Source organism: Ciconia boyciana, chromosome 5 (genome assembly GCF_034638445.1).
Source record: "Ciconia boyciana chromosome 5, ASM3463844v1, whole genome shotgun sequence".
NCBI classification, from domain to species: domain Eukaryota; kingdom Metazoa; phylum Chordata; class Aves; order Ciconiiformes; family Ciconiidae; genus Ciconia; species Ciconia boyciana.
This window is the reverse complement of record NC_132938.1, coordinates 9,765,117-9,786,208: the sequence shown is the minus strand read 5'-3', so window position 1 is coordinate 9,786,208 and position 21,092 is coordinate 9,765,117. Positions and strand designations below refer to the sequence as shown.

The following is a 21,092-nucleotide window of genomic DNA, read 5'->3' as shown; positions in this document are numbered from 1 at the left end:
GCCATTTTCTGCTCTCCTCCCCAAAACAAAGGAAAAAAGGAAAACAACGAGAAAGGATTCGCTATTCTTTTTCAAAGAGTAACAAGGTGCAATCTTGTCCACTACTACTACAACACTGCCTAAATTGTTTTGTTCTCTCTTGTCTCACACTGACTGCAGCAGGACTATTCATACTATCAGCACAGTAACCCACTGCTATGGAGTGTAAAGTCCATGCAAGAGCTATGGACCGTTTTGGTAGAACTTAAATATTTCTCAAAATACAATTTGCAAGAGACTCCTGGGCACACAGGCATTTTGTAGGCTCTCTGCCAAAATTCTCTGTAGAGGCCAGTTTGAGTGGTTCAATCCAGTATGTGATTTACTTAATGAAAGACACTTCTCCAGAACATTTTGGCAGACACAATCAGTTCAATTGCCAGGCGGTATTCATGTGATTACAAATGTTACTGATCACATTAGATACTTAATAAATCTCTCCAAAAAGATTACAGCTACTGTGTGGCTCTGAAGACATTCAACTTGTGATACAGATTACTGTGTTTGCCATGCACTGGACTATTGATACAATTGGGAACAAATACCTTCCTTGGACTGCCAAGCAATCAGCGACAACTATTAATTTCTAAATAAAGCTATGACTGCTTGTTTGTAAATGTTTAGCTATGCATCATTGCAAAGGAGCTTCCTTTCATGTTAGGGACACATTCTACCATAAATAAATTAAAGAATTTGATTTCACTGACTTTCACAGATCTGTGGCATTTCCCATGTGCTGAGGGGTTGGCTGGAGAGTCCAAGGAGAACTTTTGGCTTCAAATACCAGAGAATTGAGGTGCTATCCTTACATAAAACCCATGAGCGAGACTTTGGCGCTGTTTCTACTGTTGACATTTCAGCAGATGCAATATCGCATACAGTAATGATAAAACACATCAAAGCAAAAATGATCCAACTGAGCTGTACCTGTTTGGATAAAAATTGTTTTCCCTGTGGTGTGGCACAACTTGCGCTCTGTATCTTCCTGTAATTTATTGAACAGCATTTTAAAAATGAATAAATGTCCATTGGCCAAATCCCAGTGCTCATTTCAGTGTATCGCACGAAAGCAATCACACAGGCCTCTCTTTTCCGCTCTCAGGAGGAGGGTTTCTGTCTGCAAAAAAACATGAAATCAAAGAACTGAATGTATCACTTCAGAAAAGTATATAATTGATAGACCTACTCCCTCCGCACAGCTGTAGTCAAGGTGCTTTGCTGAGTGAAAAATCATCGTTATTAGTGCTGGTTTTCATCCAGAAAAAGTGATGAAATAAGTATATTCAGAACCGAGATGCATGGAGAGTATTTTTATAGTTTAAATGTTTTCATTTTCACAGTTAACTTCTAGGGAGTAGGCTGTCAAAATTATTAAAGTGTCCTTTATAAATGCTGAGAAAAATTCCACTTTCAACCGCACTGCTCTTAATTCCTTTGCAGTGATTGATGGCTTCCTGTTGACGATATCTTCAGTACTGTATAATTTAATTGCGCCAGATAGCATGTGCTGAGGAGCCAGTTGTGCTCTCAGTTACACTGCTGCTTCTCTAGAATAACTCTGAGTTCAATCCAGCTGTCAGTCTAACCTTGTTGTCTGAAACTCATAATCTTTCAGGGCAGATATAGACTTGAGTTTGTGGCTCATATTTTAACCTGAGTTAATTTACTGACAGTTGCCTTATTATCAACTCCATTTGGAGCCATGCCCCCAGAACTCCATCAAAAGCTTTAAAACCATTCTCTATATACATAATTTAAAATTACTTGCTCTTGTTTTTGGAGCGTCTTAGTGGAAAAGCATTTCCAACCTTTTTTTCTCTGTATCTGGGGAAAAAAATTAACTTCAGATCCTCAAAGATATTTAAGTATCATTTATTTAATTGTGATCAAATAACTTAAATCTTTTGTGGGTCCTGGTCTCACTCTTCGAGAAACAAAGGCTGAATTTCTGAAATGGCACCATCATTTCAAAAGCTGAGTTTCTTGCAAGACTCAAAATAAAATTCTTGGTGCAAGCAAATCACATTAGCAAGTGCAATTGTGACTGAAGAGAAACTTCTTCCTGAGCATATCTTGTGGGTTTCACCCTGTGGTCTGTGGTCCCTTAAGTAGTTTGTAGACTGACTTTGAAGAGTTTCTTGAGGGGGAAAAAAGTTACCAGGCTTAAATTCACCATGAATGGGCTTCCCATCTGCACTGGAAAAAAAACCATTAAAGGTTGAAAACCACTTGTTAGCAAATTATCTAAAAGCTCTGTGAAACAACAAGGTCTTCAGCCTGCTGATGTTCCGCTGACGTGATGCCTCCTCACAAATTAGAAACAGCAAAGGGCTAATGAACAAAGACACACGCTTTCCAAAGGAGTAGCTGGGCACTTCTACCTGGGGACCTGCTCCACCAAGCTCTGCCTTGCTTGGCAAGCAGAACCTCTGTCCCCCAGCAGTCCCCACTCTCTACTACTCATTTCTTGTTCTCAGACTGCAAGCTTTTGCAGGGAGAGGCTGTTTCAGAACTGCTTTTCGCCTCCCCTCCACAGCCCTCTATCCTTTTCAACTCAAACTTTTGACATCCACCTTTGCATTAAAGAGGACTTGTTCACTTTCCTTGTCTGCTTTCACTTATCGGCTTAGTGCAATGGCAGGCGTTATTAAACACTGCTCCTCACTTGCACAATGCAATCCTGGATGAGTGAATGCTTTCATTGTTGGGAGCCCAGTAGAAATCATAGAATCATCTTAACATCAAACAGGCTTATTGGATTTCACTGTAATGCCAACAAGCTGTCGCTGTTACCACAAACCCTGCCTAGGCGTCACTCATGAGTATTTACAGGCAGGAAGAGCAGCTCTGGGAGCACTTAATTGTAAACTGAAAGACTATGAAAGAGAAGCATCAATTACAAAAATTAATTGCGGCCCCGTTGGCATTGGCTTAGGAACAGGCCCTGATAGGAACAGTCCTGCATGGGGCTTGCCCTTGTAACAGCAACTTTCAAGACTCAGGAGTTGTTGAAGTTATTTGTGAGTAAAACTTGAGAAATCATAGTTGGTCATCATGAGCCAAGCACCAGCAGTTGAGTAAGGATATGGAGGCTGTACCTTTCAGAGAACAGAAGGCCACAGTGTGCCATTTGTAGGGCCCTGGCCACTGCATTTCACTTTAGTATCTCTGCATCATTCAATAATTTGTACTTAACTAAAGCATCTCTTCCAGAAAGGCCTTTGGAGTCTCAATCCAAAGGCTGGAAAAGATAGACAGTAATATTCCCTTTCATTACTAGTAGTATTAAACTCTGACAGTTGTCAAAGGGTGGGTGATGTTCCAGATAACTGGTTACGTTTGTTTTGGTGATGCACTGTTCCTATGCCCCTTGTTCTGTAATACTGCGAGCTGTCTGAATCAGTGCCTCGGCATCTCAGGCCTGTCCATGTCCTCACAGAAACAGAAGCTTATCTTGCAGCACTCTGGGACCAGCTTCTCCCTTTATACTCTGCCTCACCTCTTATAAGACATCATTGCTCTCTGATGGGTTGTATTCTCACTCCACCCTCCAAATAGAATAGCCAACACAGATATGTCTGAATATCTCTGTAAGTGGGATTAAGGAATTGTGTTGCCTCTATTGCATTAAAAAAAATCTTCCCAGTGCAACTTAGAAATTTAGTACCTCCTTTAACTTCCCATGTAAAGTCTGGTGACAGTATAAGAAGCAACACAGCTGCGATTGCACATGGTCTTGCTGTGTCATGCGTAGGTACAAAACATTTCAGCTGAACTTAATCCAAATAGGTGAAACCCTGCTATGCACCAGAACAGCCCAGCACAGCTGCCGGAGGTAAAGCCCCTCTATTCACAGTCTACCACTTCACAGATATTTAGTATTACGCTAGTGCATGGGAAACTTTTGCAATGTAACCAGTACTGCACTCAGAGTTCTGCCCTAATCAGTTTGCTATTGATAGCTCAAGAAAGCTAAAGTCACTCCAACCTTATTGTGTGGGGCCCTACATGATTGCCCAAGGTCACAAGAAACCAAAGGCAAAGCAACATAATTGCCCTTCTGTGTTATAGTCTGAGGCACATAATTGATTTACATCTCTTTGGTTGACTCTGCTGTGAATGACAATTGGAGTAGAGCGTGACTTTAGAGGAACAAGGAGCCCTTCTCACCTACCAGCAGAGACGGCACTGGTCAAAGGCACTGAGCGAGCACCTAAAGGAACTGGGAGGTGTGGCTGCGAACTGGTTTCACTCACCAGAAGTTGCTTTGCTGTCACGTTGCCAGTGTTAATGGTGCTGTTAGGGAAGGAGAGGTAGGACAAGACATACATGGGGGGGCTTTAATAGAGGTGAGAGACCTCCTGCCTCTTGCAAACTTCAGACAGCATGGGAACCACTGTGGTAAGTCCTACCCCGGTCAGTGTTTGTGCATATTTATGAACCCACTTATGTATGAATTGCTAAAATCAGGGCATTTAACACACCCGCATTTTTGGTTCATTGGGACATCTGCAGCACAAGACCGGCATGTGAAGTTGCAAAATGCTCTGTGTGCTGTGATAACTACCCGAGCAAATGTGCTTCCCCCTTTTTCACAGAGTATCGATCCATGAGCAAGGAATATACGTGCTTCCCTTTCCTCTCTGCCAGCCCTGCCTGCCACCTTCTTGCTCTCTCATTCACCTTCTGCTCCTGCCCAGTGACCAGTCAATCCACAGCTTGGAAGCAATGTTGTGAGATAAAGAGCAAATCATCTTTCTTGTTCTTCTCTCCTTCATACATCTTCTTTCCTTCTCTATTTGATGCAGGGACTGTCTGGGGTAATTCCTTAGCCTGTTATGCAAGAAGTCTGACTAGATGGTCTTTAATGAATCTCTCCAGCCTGTGAAAAATAATCTGTACTTGGTACAATCCTATTTGCTGAAATGGAAGTGAGTCAGCAGAGATGTCATGTCTGCTGTACACAGACAGGTAGACCTGGCCACTTGGAGATAAAGGCTATGTAAAAGCATTTCTATAGAAACACATACCCGTGTGTCTAGATTATACGCTGTCTTCTTTAAATCCTGCAACGCCCTCTGCATGAACTCAAATGCATGGCAGTCAACACAGGGACGACCTGGAAAAAGGTACAGAAGAAGACATCACTGTCATAGCATGAAACTTGGAGTGTGGCATTACAGAGAGGGAATACTCAGAGACATTGCAATGCCAGGAGAAAAGCCATTTTACTGGGCACCTGCATCTGCCTGTGTACAAAGTTAGGGCTGTCTGTGGACAGGGCTGTATCTATCCTTCTGCAAACGTGTAAGGACCAGCAAAAACACAAGAGCATTTTGCTGCATGTGCTTTTCTGAACATAGCCCAGGCTTGATTCTGCCCGGTGCTGTGTGCCTTCAGCCCCCAGCCTCTCCCCTTAAAATGGAAAATCTCAAAACTTCGCAGACATGGGTTAATTCTCAACTGATGCACTGAAAATAGCAGTTTGCAGTAGTTCAGAAATCAGACAGGCAGGTCTGTTTTTACAGGAGCTCTTACAGAGCAGCTTGGCAAGGGACAGTGCCAGATCTGTATTTGCTTCCTTTCACCTGCTGCTGTATTTTTTCTCTGCCAGGAATGCAAAGCATCCCACTGGCTCTGCAGCTGGTGCTAGTGTGTGTGCACAGAGGGGCAGGGCAGGGAGAAGGCAGAGGAGGAGGAAGGGACTTGACAACAACTAAAATGGCTCACTTCTGGACCTGGGCATTTCTGCTCTGCTAGGATTCACCCTGCACTCATCTCAGGCCCTTTCATTCAGGCACAGAGTTAATGAAGTGTGGGTTTTCAGACGAAGAAATTGCATATACTGGAGGAGATGCAGGGGGAATGGGGAGAGAGGACATTTTACACTGTTCGCAGAGCTCCCATGTTGGGGGGAGTGCTGAAATCCTTGTGCACAGGCAGCCACTTGTGCTGCTCTGACAAAGCAAAGAGGGTGCAAAGCTGCCACTGAGATAGCTGGGGAGCTGCCCGGAGCCAGAGAGCTGCCATGCAGCACTGCAGCACCCTGCGCCTGGCACCCTGCTGCCAACACGCACTTCGGAGTTGGGCCTGATGGAAGGGAGCAGCCAGAGTGTTTCTTGGTCCCCAGCAAGCCTCTTAGGGGCTTTGACCTGTTCAGGAGGTGTTTCGCTCCCACCCATCCTCCTCCATCTCCTCTCCATGCAGCTCACATCCCAGGTAGACCCAGGGATCAAGCCAGGAATTTAATTCCAGGGATAGAGGGAGATGCAAAGTCCCCAGCACTGTAAGAACAGCATCACTCACAAAGATTCTCTCCAGGCCTGAGAGGAATAGCAACAGGATGGTTTTGAGCACATTTTAAAGACACTCAACCCCCTCCTGTTTTCAGTATTTCAGTAATTTAATTGTTTTCACTTCAGATCATGGAGCAGAGCCCTTAGAAAGAACCTGCATCCTCAGTCTGCTGTCAGCAAATCCATCATTCACTTGGTGCCATGGCCTGCTCCTTCCCCTTGCTGTGGTCTTCTCAGAAAGCATCCTGCCCTGGCTCCACCTCGGTGAAGTGCTTGTCACTAAAGTGTTCTCAAAATCAGAACTTGGAGAAAAAACAAACTATAGGTTGTAAATGCATGTCTCCTGCTCCAGCAGTGTGGAGAAAGCATCTTTTAGGAGAGCCATGAATTCCATAGTCAATCACTGCCTGCCACTCAGGAAGTCTTCCCAGGCCCTCATGAAGGCCATGGCTGTGTGGGATCATTCACTGGTATTTATGGCAGCCAAGAGCTCCTATGTGGACAGGGAAGTACTAGTGGAATGGCACAACCATGCCAAGTGGTTATTTCACTTCTGCCGCCCCTGTGAAAGCAGCTGCCCTGGCATCAAAGCAGCTTCTGCAGGAAAATGGTGGTCACACAGAGGACACCTGCCCGTCCAGGATCAGCACATGCAAAGCTTCTAACATGGCAAAGCCACAGTGCAGATGCAGCCAGTTCCACCACATAATGGAATATTCACTCTCTAATATGGTTTCCGGGGCTGTTCTCCTTGGTGCAGGGTCCTTCTCCAGGCACAGCTACCTCTGGGTCAGGTTAGGACCCCTGCCTGCTGGGAACTAGCAGCCCTGCAGTGCTGGCAGTAGGAGAGCTCGTGTGATTCCTCCAACCAGCTATATCTCAGGATGGGACGTACCATTTCGACTTCCAGCGGTGCAGAGAGGACTCACTGAAGCAGCAGCACTGGCAGACGAGAGGACAGCTGTACCTGGGAGGAGGTGATGAGCAGCTGGGGAGGTGGCTGGCTATGAACTCCTCCACCCGTGCAGCCCTGCAGAGCATGCATCTGTTCAGCACTCTGGGGACTGAACTAGGGCAGTGCTGATCTCTCTGTCAAGCATCTTGCCCTCGCACAGAGCAACAGAATGCAGTTCCCCAAATAAAACGGGGCAATACCCCACTACCTGGAAAGCCTACAGCTACAGTTGGATTTTTACCAGGAGAGCTGCCCAAGTCTTTACTCTAGCTGAGCTTTTAAACTATTATAGTAGCCAGACTCTCACAGTAGCCAATAGTAGATACTTAAGGAAGATATAAGAATAAGCCTCTAGCAATGTTTTTCTAGCCTACCAAGAGGTTGGAGGATATCCTGAGTCTGGCTAGTGTTTCTACATCTGATAAGCCCTCCCTGAATTTTTCTCACATTAATTTGCGCCGTTGTTTCCTGAATCCATGTAAACTTTTGGCAACTGCAGCATCCTGTGGCAATGAGTTCCACAGCTCAGCTATTCACTGTGTGAACAAAATACCATTCTTGTCTGCTCTGAAGTTAACATCTTTCCTGCTTTCATTTCCTGCCTGCTGCTTTCATTTCCTGCCTCTAATTTTTGCACTGAAAGAGACAGTTATTAAATATTCGCCATCTTTGTCCCACTTATGACTTTGCTGCTCTCCATCATTCCCTGCCTCAGTGTCTCCTTTCCAGACTGAAGAGCTGGGCTGGTAAGCTGGCCTATCTGGCTGGACTTATTCTCTCTTCATGCTCACGATATTTTCAGTAGGATGCCCGTGGACATTTTCCCAAAGTAATGATGTCTAAAGGTCTGTTTTCACAAAGGTTTTAAACAAATCTAAATATATGCTGTTGCCAATAGGAGCAATCCCACCCTGCTTTCTGTCCTTGGCTACATGTTCTACACCTTCCCTTGCTCACAGCAGGAGTGACCATGCAGTTGCTTGGTCAGCTGGATCGCTGACTTTTTTTCTCCAGATCAGATCCTGAATGCCCAAGTTCTGGGGCCAGAATAAGAAACAGGGCAAGGACAGGAGGATAGGTTATGGGGAGGAGAAGGGCAGAGGCAGAACAGGCTTACATCAGCTTAAAGCAATTGTGAAACCAAACCTTAAGTCACATCATAGCAAAGTACAGCAGAGTGCTATTAATTCCTTGCTGACAGCTGGGAACAGACTATCATTCATAGGGAGACTTAACAGGTTTGTGGATTAACATAATAAGAATTATCAAGAGTCAGCTATAATTCTTTAAATGGGTCCTGTCAGCATGAAGACTGTATGTGTCTTTGTGTTTGGGGAGAAGTGGGGGAGGAGAGCTTAAAATATGCTTCTTGGCTTCTTCTTGGTGAAAAACTGGAACTGAAAGCACTGTGGAAGTCTAATTTACTTTCCCTCGCATGCACATGGCGTTTACTCCTTGTATTTCGTGCACCTTGGCTAATGAAAACAGACTGACCAGCTTCTGTTCTTCAAATTCCTCATTTCAGCTTTCACAGTGGGTGATCTGGGCTATAAATGCAATGGGAGGTTTGGAAAATTACTCAATTATTTTTAGTGGATTGCACTGAACTTTAAAGAAAATAATCCACAAACATCACTACCACCACTTCATACTTGAATAGTCTTTTGCATATGCAAAGTGTTGTGTATAAAATATAAGGACATGATTAATCACTGCTAATTAGCATTATTCATAAAAAGCTGGGCCTGGCTCTCTGACTGGCAGAAAGTATGCCAAGTGGAGAGCAGGTGATGATACCCCAAGCCAGATACTGGTGCCACACACGGGGCAGGATCTCTCTGCAACGCTAAGAAGAACTCTGACTCACTCTCATGCTTCTCTCCTGTGACTCCTGCACCTCCCGCACTTGCACGAGAGCATTGCTGCCCCTCTCCTGCTCGTGGTGCCGCAGGAGGGACGCGTTTCTCCCACCAAGTGGGAGAGAGAGGCTGTAGTGCTGTGTGGTCTGTGAGGGATTGCTCCTGCTAAAGGCATATTCCCAGTCCCATGTCACACACCTGGGAACAGAGAAAAGCATCGAGCACCACACTGGTCTGCCCTGCAGAAGAACACTTAGTATAGTCCATGTACATGATATATCCCTGTCAGGAACGTGCACTAGAGCCCCCTTTTTCTCCCTGGGTCATCCAGGATCCCACAGCCACCATTTTACCCGGGCTGACAGTACGGACTTAAGTGCCAGCAATAGGGAAGGTGTGCGCATGTGCTGCAGTAGCACTGCCCTAAAATGGGTCAGTGCCCAGGGGGATCAACTCCTTGATGAGAAATAGGCAGCAGAGCTGACATCAAGCAGGAAAAGATCCAGGAATGTCTGTACTAGATCACATCAAAGGTCTGCTGGCCCAGTGTCCTCTCTGCCACGAGCTACATCTCTTGTAGTACATTAAATGGGTCTAGGGGCTTTGAGAGCAGGTGGCGTGAGACAGCTCATCTCTGGAACAGTAAACTTTGTCTTCCAGATAGGCAAATGGCCTCCTGTCATGGACAAAAGTGTGCCAGGGACCATCCTAGCAGGTTACTAGTCCAGTCATGTCCGCATGCCAGGGAACATCCATGGGCACTGGTTATAGATGTGACCTTCACAGCCAACAATGGATACCCACGCAAAAGCACAAGAACAGGGCAAGTATGGAGGGATGTGTCCCAAAGACCCTCCCAGGCCTCAGGAATATGCTGAGGCAGCTCCTGAGCCAGAAGAACTGTTGCTGTATCTAACAGCCCTTTCTAAGATTTTTTTCCTTGAATTTACCCAATCAGTTCTGCAATCCCATGCAAACTTTTAGCATCCACAGTGTCCTAAGGGAGGAGTTCCACAGGCTATCAGGAAGAGCCCTGATGGGCAAAGGAAAGTACCTGGAGCACTTAGCAGCTATGCAGCACTCTCTCAACAAGTGGCTGATTAGAAACATCCCAAGTTCCTTGTTGCTTTAAAACTCTGTCCCTACAGCAGCACAAAACAATTTACAATTCATGATCAGCTGAGAGTCTTCCTCCTGGCCCGGCCTCAGACATAAATACCGTTATGCATTTGTAGCAATGCTACCAGCCTCCATTACTGAGGGCAGAGCAGCATGTCTCTGCAGAAATACTGGCCACAGAAACACTCTGACCTGCCCTTCATTCCTCACTCGTACATGCAGGAGTGAGACAAGACAAGGAATCTTTCTCAAGGGCTCTTCAGGGGACTTAGTAACCTGGCCACAGGATATCAAAACCACGAGATAACTCCTTGAGATCGGGGTCAGAGACCCTGGCCAAGAGTTTTGTTCTACAGATAAATGGGAGTTTCCTCTACATAAGCAGAACAAGGAATCACCATGTACCTTTTCCCAAAAATGTGTTGATTTGCCTTTGCTAACACAGACACATAAAGGGCACGTATAATTTGTTTTTCAAAAATTATTTTCTCCTTGAGGACACAAAATGGACTACTTGCCACAAAACTTATTAAAGTTAATTAATGCCTAGAAAACAGACACACAAAATAGAGATGAGGTCTGTTTTAGACCAGACCAAAACTTAGCACTAATAAAAAAAAAAAGAGAATGGAAAAAGAAGGGAATTCAGCATTGAAGTCCTGTAGAGACAAATACACATAGGTGTATCTGAAAACTACTAATGGAATTATAGGAGAATAAAATGCAGTGACTAAATCAGATCTTGTATTAAATATTTTGGTAGTCATGTAAAAAGATAGCTGTGATACAAAGTAAGCATGACTAAGAACTAGAGATTGGTTTGTATGCAATTACCTTCCTTTTTTTATTCTCCCAGAGGATATTTTAAGTTTCTAATGAGTGGCTACTTCCTACTTGCTGTCACCAAAACACCCTGAGAACATTGACTCCATCCTCTATTATCTTTGAACTATTGCCTCATTTTCCAGCTGAGAAAGTTTAACTAGAGACTTGCTCAAAATGCCAGACGAAGCTAATACAGAGCTGTGATCCAAATTCAAGAACTCCCAGCTCCACGGCATGCTCAAGCCAGTCTGTCATATTTATTTATTTTTTTAGGTTTGCAGGATTTCAGAAATCTATGTATGTTTTACAATACACTGTTTGGGTCAACTTCCCCTGTGACAATCTATAGTAGTTACAAGAAAGTTGAACTGGACCTATTGTTCCAACCAAACACTAAAATAAGCAAAATGTAACACTCTAGCAGAAATAAACACAAATTTTCTTCTAACAATATCCAGACTAGCAAGGACGTCGTATGTATTGTGGCAAATCTGGAAAAAAACTCTCGAGAAGCAGATCTAAAAGACCTACAACCAAAGAGCTTTAAAACAAGCTCCAATGAAAATTATAGTATGCAGTTAGTATTTTTTCCTAAATAACTACTAATCCTTTGCTTGCCTGCTGTTTTTATAAGTGCTGTTTTCATGTGCTTTGCTGACATGTTACAAATTCATCGTTACTCCCTCACTAATCAGGCAATGCAATGTTCCCCCTGGAGCTTAAGGTCTGTGTGGCTGCTGTGGGTTAAGTGGAGGAAAGCAAGCAGGACGCGGTGCAGCAGGAGGGCATGAGTGCACAGGGCAGGTACATACTTTCTGCAGGAATGACACTCCCAGAGTCCTGGCCGGCCCCCACAAGCCTCACGCTTAGCAGGCCAACCACCGAGATGAACGGGATCGCCACACGCATCACGCTCCCGACAGACGGCAACGCCATTACTCTCATCAATAATTCAAGCTTTCTTCTCTGCCTGAAACGAGGAGAAATAGTGAAAATCAGCAGTTTGCTCCCAGCACGCTCCCCACAAAGGAGTGGACAAGACCTGATAAGCACAGACCCACACGTACACGCAAACCCACATGCACACATCACTGCGGTGACACGCCAGGGGCTTGCGAGGCACCCCAAGGACCAGTTTGCTAAGTACCTTTCTCTTCGCCTGGGTGCCAGACCCTTGGAGCAGCTGTAGCGAGCAGGCGAGGCTCCAGCAGCCACTCTGAGCATGCGTCCCCCCTGCATCCCCCCTTCCCTGATTAGGGTCATTGCCATGGAGATTTGCTATAGCAACACTGAAAAATTGGAGCTGCCAAGTGGAGAAGAAGATTTAAAGGGACCACAATGTGGTGGATGGTCGCTGCTGTACTCCTCTGCCTCCACTCCTTGAAGGCCATGAGCTCTCCTTGGTGAACACTGGCTGCTGCCACCCACATGAGAGGGTCATAGGCAATTTTTGTGTTTGTTGCTTTTACTCCCAAAGGGACTGTCCTGAAATATGCAGCTCCCATCCCTTGCTTTAGCTGTAACTCAAAGTGAGATTTTGTTCTGGGAGGTTCAAATGACATGAAAACTCAAAAGTCTGCTCAGAAAAATAAAGATGCAGGGCCTGCTGATGGTGCCCTGGGCTCCCGGGCAGACTCCATTAAGGGCTTCGTTTAACTACACTGAAAATGAAGCCTTGTGGACAACAGCAACATTGGCACATGAACCAACCAAGAATATGGATCCTGCACAGCATCACACCAGGTAACCGTGATAACAGCCCAGCCAAAACCTATGTACCGCAAAAGTTTAAGGATGCCTGCTTCAAGCTCAACTCTTGATCTAGGATTTTGCTAATAGGCTGTGTCCTGACAAAGCTCAAGCATGAGCCCTCCTGGATAGGAGATTTCCATAAGGACCTGGCTGAAATCAAATGTTCAGAAAGTGGAGGTGATACCTTTTGGTAAAGAGAGAGAGAAGCTCTCAATACCTGTTTGCCCCAGAGTGTGGTTAAAGACCGATCTTGCAACGTATCTGTTCAGTTCATGGCTTTGTCCTTCTCTCAGGGGAGGACGCTTCACCTCCTGTCACCAGGGAGCAGGCTCAAGCCTTCCTGGTCTGTACAGAATAACTAACCTGCCAGGCTGTGGAGGCATGAGCCTTCCTGGGCTGAGACACAATTTATCCCTGGCTTTCTTCAGCCCTAGGGACTGTCATCCATAATGTACTCTGCTTCTATTTTACTTGGTCCTGCGGCTTCCTCAGAATTACCTCTCACATCCCTCATTTCAATGCTTATGCTTTTGGACCAGGTTAATTTAAAAGTAATCTCAAAGGAGGTATTTAAAAGATGTTTGGATGAGGTGCTTATGGACATGGTGTAGGGGTGGTCTTGGTAGTGTTAGGTTTACGGTTGGACTTGATGATCTTAAAGGTCTTTTCCAACGATTTCTGTGATTCTGTGAATCCAGGCTCTTGACCACTTTCTGGCAAAGTCGAATTGCCTTGTGCATGCAATAGGGGATGTTGCAGGGGGGCAGCCCAGAGTAGTGGAAGCAATTCCTACAAGGATGACATGCTGAGGAAACTTTAGCCCAAAGTGCAACTGAAACTCAACTTCCCTTCCGTGGAAGGTCCAAATAAAGGTCTCAGTCAATGAGGTCCTCATAAGGTGAGTCAGAGCACACGTATGCACCAAAATGGCTCCACTGACTTTATGAGAAGCTGAGACTCCTAATCCAAGCTCTTAAGTTGGATGCCTGAAGTGAGGTTGTGTGAGATGGCCCAGTTTAACATTGTTTGTCGCTTCACAGGCCTCAGATGCCTGTTGAAGGAGCAGCTCCATAAGAGCCAGGATATAATGGAACAACATTGTACAGTTTGACTATACACATATCTAGGGCTGGTCACATAGTCTAGCCCTGATCTGCAGTTTTAAATAACACCAAAAGGAAATTCTGACACAAAATCCAAACCTTACACTTCCATTCACCCTGGCATATGTGTTCCTTGCGTATACCCTCATTATGGTCCCATGGCCATATCATATTTTTCATACATGAGCTTCAAGAAAAGGACAGAAAGGAATTGCCTACAGATGCAATAACCTTTGATAAGGTGGAAAGCACTGTTTGTTCTAATATTTTTTCAAGGCATCAATATAGTCTTTTCTAAAATTCAAACTATTTTGTAAAATCTTTTTCATAATTGCCTGGTCTTTTCAGTAGGTACGTAGAACAAGCAGTACAACCCACAATGAGGTAAGGAAAGGAGTTTGACATCTCAGGGAGGAAGGGCAACCACAGAAGTAAGCAGAGGTGTTACCCATCTTAAACAACTGCAGAAAGTATAAAAGGGGATCAGAGCAGAGAACTTGTGAAAATTTGGAATAAAGAGAAGCTGAACGTCCTGAAATATGTCATTCCCAGGATGCCAAGACTCCAAGGATGCCTACACATGGTTTGGTGATATCTTGTTATTAGGGTCTATATATCATAGAATCATAGAATGGTTTGGGTTGGAAGGGACCTTTAAACGTCATCCAGTCCAACCCCTATGCAGTGAGCAGGGACATCTTCAACTAGATCAGGTTGCTCAGAGCCCCGTCCAACCTGACCTTGAATGTTTCCAGGCATGGGGCATCTACCACCTCTCTGGGCAACCTGTTCCAGTGTTTCACCACCCTCAATGTAAAAAGTTTCTTCCTGATATCTAGTCTGAATCTACCCTCCTTTAGTTTAAAACCATTACCCCTTGTCCTATCGCAACAGGCTCTGCTAAAAAGTCTGTCCCCATCTTTCTTATAAGCCCCTTTAAGTATTGAAAGGCTGCAATAAGGTCTCCCTGGAGCCTTCTCTTCTCCAGGCTGAACAACCCCAACTCTCTCAGCCTGTCCTCATAGGAGAAGTGTCACAGCAAAGTTTTGCATAGTTGTATATGTATCCAATAAAGCTTCTCTGTGAAAGGATGGACTGTCTTTGTCTTGGCTTCTGGCTGCTCAGCCACCCACTATCCAGACTTAACACTGTGATAGCACCACAGAAGGAGTCCTTGCTGAATTGGACTACTGCCATCCAGACAGTACAACACCATTGAACCTGCTCCCACTTGTGACAGTGAGGGGGATCTGCAGTCGGGCCCTCTCTATTCACCACCTAATGGGGTTGAAGGTGTTATTGCTGTGTGACAGGACACTACTAAGCTTAAAATAATGTCCTTTTTTTTAAGTGTTTGGTGCCAACGTAAAATAATCAGACATTGCACTTGCAGAGTCAGGCCAGTTTTTGTGTCAAACGCCCTGGTCTTTAAGAAGCACGAAAAAAGTTCCCAACTCCTTTTCCTAACAGAACTGTGTGGTCCAAGATGTAGTTCTCAGTTCACAGGGAACAGGAGCCAGTCTGCATGGAAAACTTCCAGAAATCTGTGTTGTTCTATCACCTCCAGCAAAACTGAAGAAGAGGAAGCATGAAAGCACTTGCATGACTTGCTTTGCTATTACATTCACTATTGCCTACCACTATGACTAAGGGATACCAGTACTAAATTTACTTTGAAGGATGAGAAAATTCCAAGAGATTCACAGGAGTCCCTTTGGTGTCTGAAGAATGATGTCACAGTGAATCCCAGAGGGCTGTTGGAAATATTTATACTTCGTTTTCCTTTTCTACAGAGAATCCATACCTAATTATCATTTGCTAACAAAAGAAGCTCTTCCTCCAAAATAATCAGAAACATCCAGACATTTACTGGGAAGATGATTAGTGAGGGTAGACATCTGGTAGCTCCCTCAGAAAATCTCTTATTGATGCCTAAGTGTTACAGGTATTGAAAGTTACATCTTTGCAGAGGAAGAAAATGTATATACCTAGTTAAAATCACTAACATTAAAGGCCTGAGTTAAATATGTGTGCATAAAAGGAAGGTGCAGGCAAAGGTTCTAATTTTAGAACTCCATTATTATAGTCATGGGTACACATGGCAAATAGGGTGGTTAATCCCAGTCTAATATGAAGTGCTAAATCATTGCCTGCTAACATGGCCATAAGCCCCTTGTTGAACTGAAACGGAAGAAGAAAGCACAGAGACAGAAGAATCTGTGTCTGGTTACTATTACTTGAACAATAGAGTGGCAAGAGAATACAGGCACAACCCCAGAAAGGCCCAGAAGCAAAACCAGATGCAAATAGTGAGAAACATGAAGAACAGCAAGAAAGCATTCTTTAAACACATGGGGAGTAATGAAGACAAAAAACAATGAAGAGTTTGTTCTCCGTTCAGCAGAAGGGGAAAGTTAATCAAGTTGATGCCTAGAAAGAGATACATGGCTTAGCATCTATTTTATCTACCAACCAAGATAAGTTGAACTAGCAAGCAGGAGGCTAACACAACTAACACCAGTGAACATGTTTTAGGTAAGAACATTTAGCAGAAATTTGCTTTGGTTACTTATGCTTGCAGGTTTGTGCCAGGTCACTTTTCTGGGTTTTAATCTGCCTAGAGCTCTCTTTTTACTCAGGGCTATCACTAGACCTACCTCAGGATATTTAAAGAAGAAACTAAAGCAACCACCATCAGCAATTATTGCTGAGAGCTCAGGGAAGATGTGGGTTATACCAGCCATGGAAAACAGTAAATACAGTGACTATCTTTAAAAGGGGGAAGAGAAACTGGAAAATGACACACAAACCAGTTTACAATCAATCCCTGGGAATGTTTTAGAAGCAAAAATCCCACCAACAGTTTGTAAGCATTTGGAAAACAAGAAGTGGAGTTGCAAATAAGAGGTATGTGTCAAGAACCAAGTCAAACCAGTTTAGTTTCCTTCTGTGACATGGTAACAGGCCTTGCAGGTAGGGAAAAGCCAAATTTAATCAACTTCAGGAAAATTTCTGATGCTGTGTCACACAGCATTGTCAGAAGCAAATGAAGGAAACTACTGTGAGGCCAGCAAAACTGGCTGGGTCACTGCTGAGAGTTAGCAATGGGTCACTGTCACCATGGAGAGATGTATCACATGGGGTCTGCAGAGACTCACTTAGGTCAGGGGTTATTCAGCATTTCATTAGTCAGCTGGATAATGAATAAACAAAATGGTTATTTAAGACGTAACATCAGCCTGGGAGGTTATAAGCAATGCTGGGGTAGAGGACTAGAATTCTAAATCACAGAGATAAATTGAAAAAAAGGGTCTAAAAACAGAATAAAATTTGATAAGGATGAGAAAAAGGTGCTACACTTCATCAGGAATAATCAACGGCTCATATTTAGAATGGGGAACAGCAGGTTAAGTGGCACTTCTACGGTGGAGCTAGGGAGTCACGAGCTGAAATCAGTCTACAATATTCTGTCATTGCCAAAAAAATGCAATTGTACTGGGATATACAAAAAAAAGTGCAGGAGCTTAGAATGCCTTCAGAAGGCCTGAGCTGTAGTACTGCATCTGGTTTGGTCACTGCAATACTAGGAACTAGCAGAGACACCAACAGCGGCAGAAATAACCAGAGGTTTAAATTGCATCAAGGAGGCAACACCAAAGCCCCTGGAAAACTTCTTAATAATAGGGATGGCACTGGGATGGTTTGCCTGTGAAAGACAGGGGGATATTTAAGCCTGTATGTATAAATTAGACATCATTTGGGAATGGCACTGGGATAGTCGGCCTTGCATAAAGAGAAGGGATGGACTAGGTGATTTCTTATGGATACCTTTCCCTTCCTGTTTTTTGTGATTCTATGATTACAAGAATCATTTTGCTTCCCAGGCAGTCACTTCCCAGCTCTCTGTGTTGTAATTCCAGCATAAACACAGACACCCCTGGGAGAAATGCATTGCCTTTGTGCAGCATCTGGAATTCAGACTATTCCTCCTTCCTCAGTTATCAGGGCAAAGGCAATGTTTTTCTGATCTAAGCAAGTATGATGGCTAGAGAACATTCCCATTTTGGGATGGGTCACTGATAAAGGAATTCAGAGACATTAGGCTGCAGGGCAGCTGCCAGGGCCCACAGCTCTTAATCCTCGTTTAAATAATTATTTCACAGTCTTGCAGATGAATTGAGAGGTGAGAGGCTGGTGCACTGTAGATGTTTCAGCCCATAAACAGAATAAATTGTATTGCCTTTTTTTCTGACAGCCATCTCAGGCCCTGAGAAGGACTGAAAATTAAAGCACCCTATACTTATCTTGTCCCTCATGCCATGAGATAATGATTCACCTTTGCTTGATGGCTCAGTATCTTCTTTAAACACTAAGTCAGAGGTTTGGTGGGGGAAAAAAGTCTCCCTTATGAACTGACAAATTTGTTCTTGGCATCATTGCTTGACAAGTTCCCCATCTTAGAACTTCCTGGAAAACTCTTCAAGAACCCAACCACAAGCTGAACCTTGGTCAGACTATGAGGCTTCGAGACACTGCAGCTGTCCCAACAAAGTCCACGCAACACTGCAAAAACAGGGATGTGGCAGCAAATAGGGAGTATGATAGAAACTTAGCACCAAGATCCTTTAATGCAGGAACTAGTCAACTCCAAAGGCCTCTTTTACCACAGTGTAAGATGTGGGAAAGCATCCAGGCTTGATCAGTTCTCCAAAAAATCAACGGAAGCCAAGAGTGACAAGCATCTTCAAACACTTTCTAAAGCCTAGAATGCTTTCTGCTGCACAGGAGGGGCTGCTGTCAAGCTCTGGTGAAATGAAGGTCAGTTCAGGCTTTTGGTTCCAAGAAAAAGTAAGAACCACCGGCAAAATACCAGTTTTCCTAGTTTATACTTGAGGTTTGCCTTGGACTGCTGAAAATCCAGCAACTGATCACTGTGCTGGACATGGGGTAAATTTACAGCATAGGCAAGGGCTGTGTACTGTTTGTGTACACTCAGTCTGAATGCCGCTGAGCTATTTGCCTTGCTACTGCCAGTCTTATCCCTGTCTAGGAAGATATAAGCATGTCATTTTTTAGTTGCTAGGGAATTGTGTGTAAAAATCCCTTCTGAATTCATGTGTTGTGAGAGCAGTTGATGTTCAGGAAGAACCTGTTGGTTGTTTTTTTAAGTGCTGGGGTTTGGGTACGTTATTCTGTGGCTACAAAAACCAGAGTAACAAAAGGCACAGGCAGTTCTCCTCTACACAGCCTGTATGTGCATACAGAAAGGGAAGGTGGGGAGATCTCATTTTATTTTAGAAAAGCTATTGACTTCTAGGACATGGTTCAACCTTCCTGGGTAAAACACAGTTTGATTTCACATTGTATATAAAACCAACCATACTTTAAATGTGCAATATACCAGCTGTCAAAAGGCATTTAAACATTGTTCAGTTCCCACTTCAATGCAAGACTGAATTGTGCATTACTTATATTCAGTGCTGTTGGCTGAAACCAGGTACTTTTCACAAGCTGGATGCTTTATTACAGTGTCAATGTAGTCCAGGATGAATGCAAGAGCTGCTTAGACAAGAAACCATGTGTAACAAATTTACTGCATGGATGAAGTTCTGCCCTTTAACTGGGGAAGAGAAATAACCCACAATGCCCAGAGCTTTGAAAGTCAACTTACAGCACTAAAGATGGCCTCCACTGAAAGCCTTGACTATAAGCATTCACAAATGCTGGTAACTTTGATTTTGGTCCAAAAGTTTGTGTCTCTCCCCAGCCCCTATATTAAACTGAAGAGTTTCAGAGTGAAACCGCGGTCATCTTTTTGGGTTGTGGTCGAAAGCTAAACAGATACCACCTCATTAAACCTCGTATTACTGGCAACATTAAAGTCTGTTGGGATTTATGCGAAGGAAAATGCCAAGTTTCACCAAGCTCAGTGCAGAAGCCACATAATCTGATAAATTTTGTCAATATTGTTTGCCTAAATGAGCATTGGTTTGCTCAAAAGTTAGTCCAGATTTGACACTAAAATGTAGTTCACATTAGCAGATCTTTCCATTAATTTGGACTAGACACAATTCTGTTATACAGACAAGCTCCTACACTTTCTGCTCATTTTGCAGAAGATCCCCTTAGATAAATAACCTTATGGACATCAAATTGGCATGCATTAAATGTTATTTGCACTTAAAGATAAATAGAAGCTGTGTTTTGTCTCTACATTCTCTAACAATTAACACAAGACCCCAACTGCTGTAATGCAACAACTGACACTTCACAGAGCAAAAAAATCTGCTGTATTTACATTTTCCAGTTATGTGATTCCTTCATCTCTTTGTCAGTGGTACCTACTGGCTTTTGCATAGCCAAATGTTTTATGGAGTTTAGGAATAAAATAAAGGATTAGGGTAAAAATAAAGTTCTAATCTTAACAAAACTAAAATAGCTTCAATGCTTAAAAACATCTAACAATTATATGTAGCTCAGGGCTGACACTGCCATTATGTTTGCCTGAGCATGAACGTTAAGTGTTTGTTAAGTGCAGCTATTAGTGCACACACTCAGAAAATTCAGATCCCTCCACCCCAAAACAAGAATACCGGCCTCCCTTGAAACCTGAGTCCTGCTTACCCTATGGAATGGTCTAACTTGCATCACCAGTCAGCAGTCTTTCCAGATGATTTGGACTCTCAAAGAAGAGTAAAGCTATACAAAGAATAATGAGAGAGTTGCCAGTCCTGTTCCATTTTCAGACTCTATTGACAAAGAGAACAAGCTATAGTTTTATCACTTAAATGACCAGAAAAGTGCAGTATCACTTAGTTTGATTTGAACAGCAAAAGGCACTCAAGGCTAATGAAGACAAGCTGGTATGTTAGTAGGTTTTCAGCAAGTGCATGGTTCAGGGCTGAAATCAAATGACAGCCTTGACTGTCAGGAAAGAAAAGCATAGGCAGACCAATGAAAGAAATAGAATATATGCAGATATTTGCATTTCCTTTCTCATGGCATCCGCACCTGGAACTCTTTTTCTTATGTTTTAAGCCACTTTTTAAAATTCAGGAGCTTAGAGGCCCTGAAAATACCATCTCTACCACTCCCCATCTCTATAAAGTTACAGTCAGAACAGCAAGCTGGAGTTAGAAGGTTA

At 43.7% G+C, this 21,092-nt stretch overlaps 1 protein-coding gene across 2 annotated transcripts; it reads right to left on the bottom strand.

Annotated features, from left to right (window-relative positions):
* Nucleotides 1-1,090: 1,090 nt before the first annotated feature.
* LOC140652402 (NELL2-interacting cell ontogeny regulator 1) lies at nt 1,091-20,608 on the bottom strand. Of its 2 annotated transcripts, XM_072863117.1 has the most exons (4): nt 20,573-20,608; nt 11,906-12,063; nt 5,070-5,158; nt 1,091-1,156 (listed from the first exon to the last, which is right to left on the bottom strand). In XM_072863117.1, the coding sequence occupies exons 2-4, from the start codon at nt 12,036-12,038 to the stop codon at nt 1,091-1,093; spliced, it is 288 nt and encodes a 95-aa protein (XP_072719218.1). In that variant the 5' UTR covers nt 12,039-12,063; nt 20,573-20,608. The 2 variants fall into 2 exon arrangements, 1 of the variants encoding a protein (XP_072719218.1); XR_012042769.1 differs by lacking the exons at nt 11,906-12,063; nt 20,573-20,608 and adding an exon at nt 7,231-7,309 and having other exon boundaries at nt 1,123-1,156.
* Between the last annotated feature and the right edge of the window lie 484 nt (nt 20,609-21,092).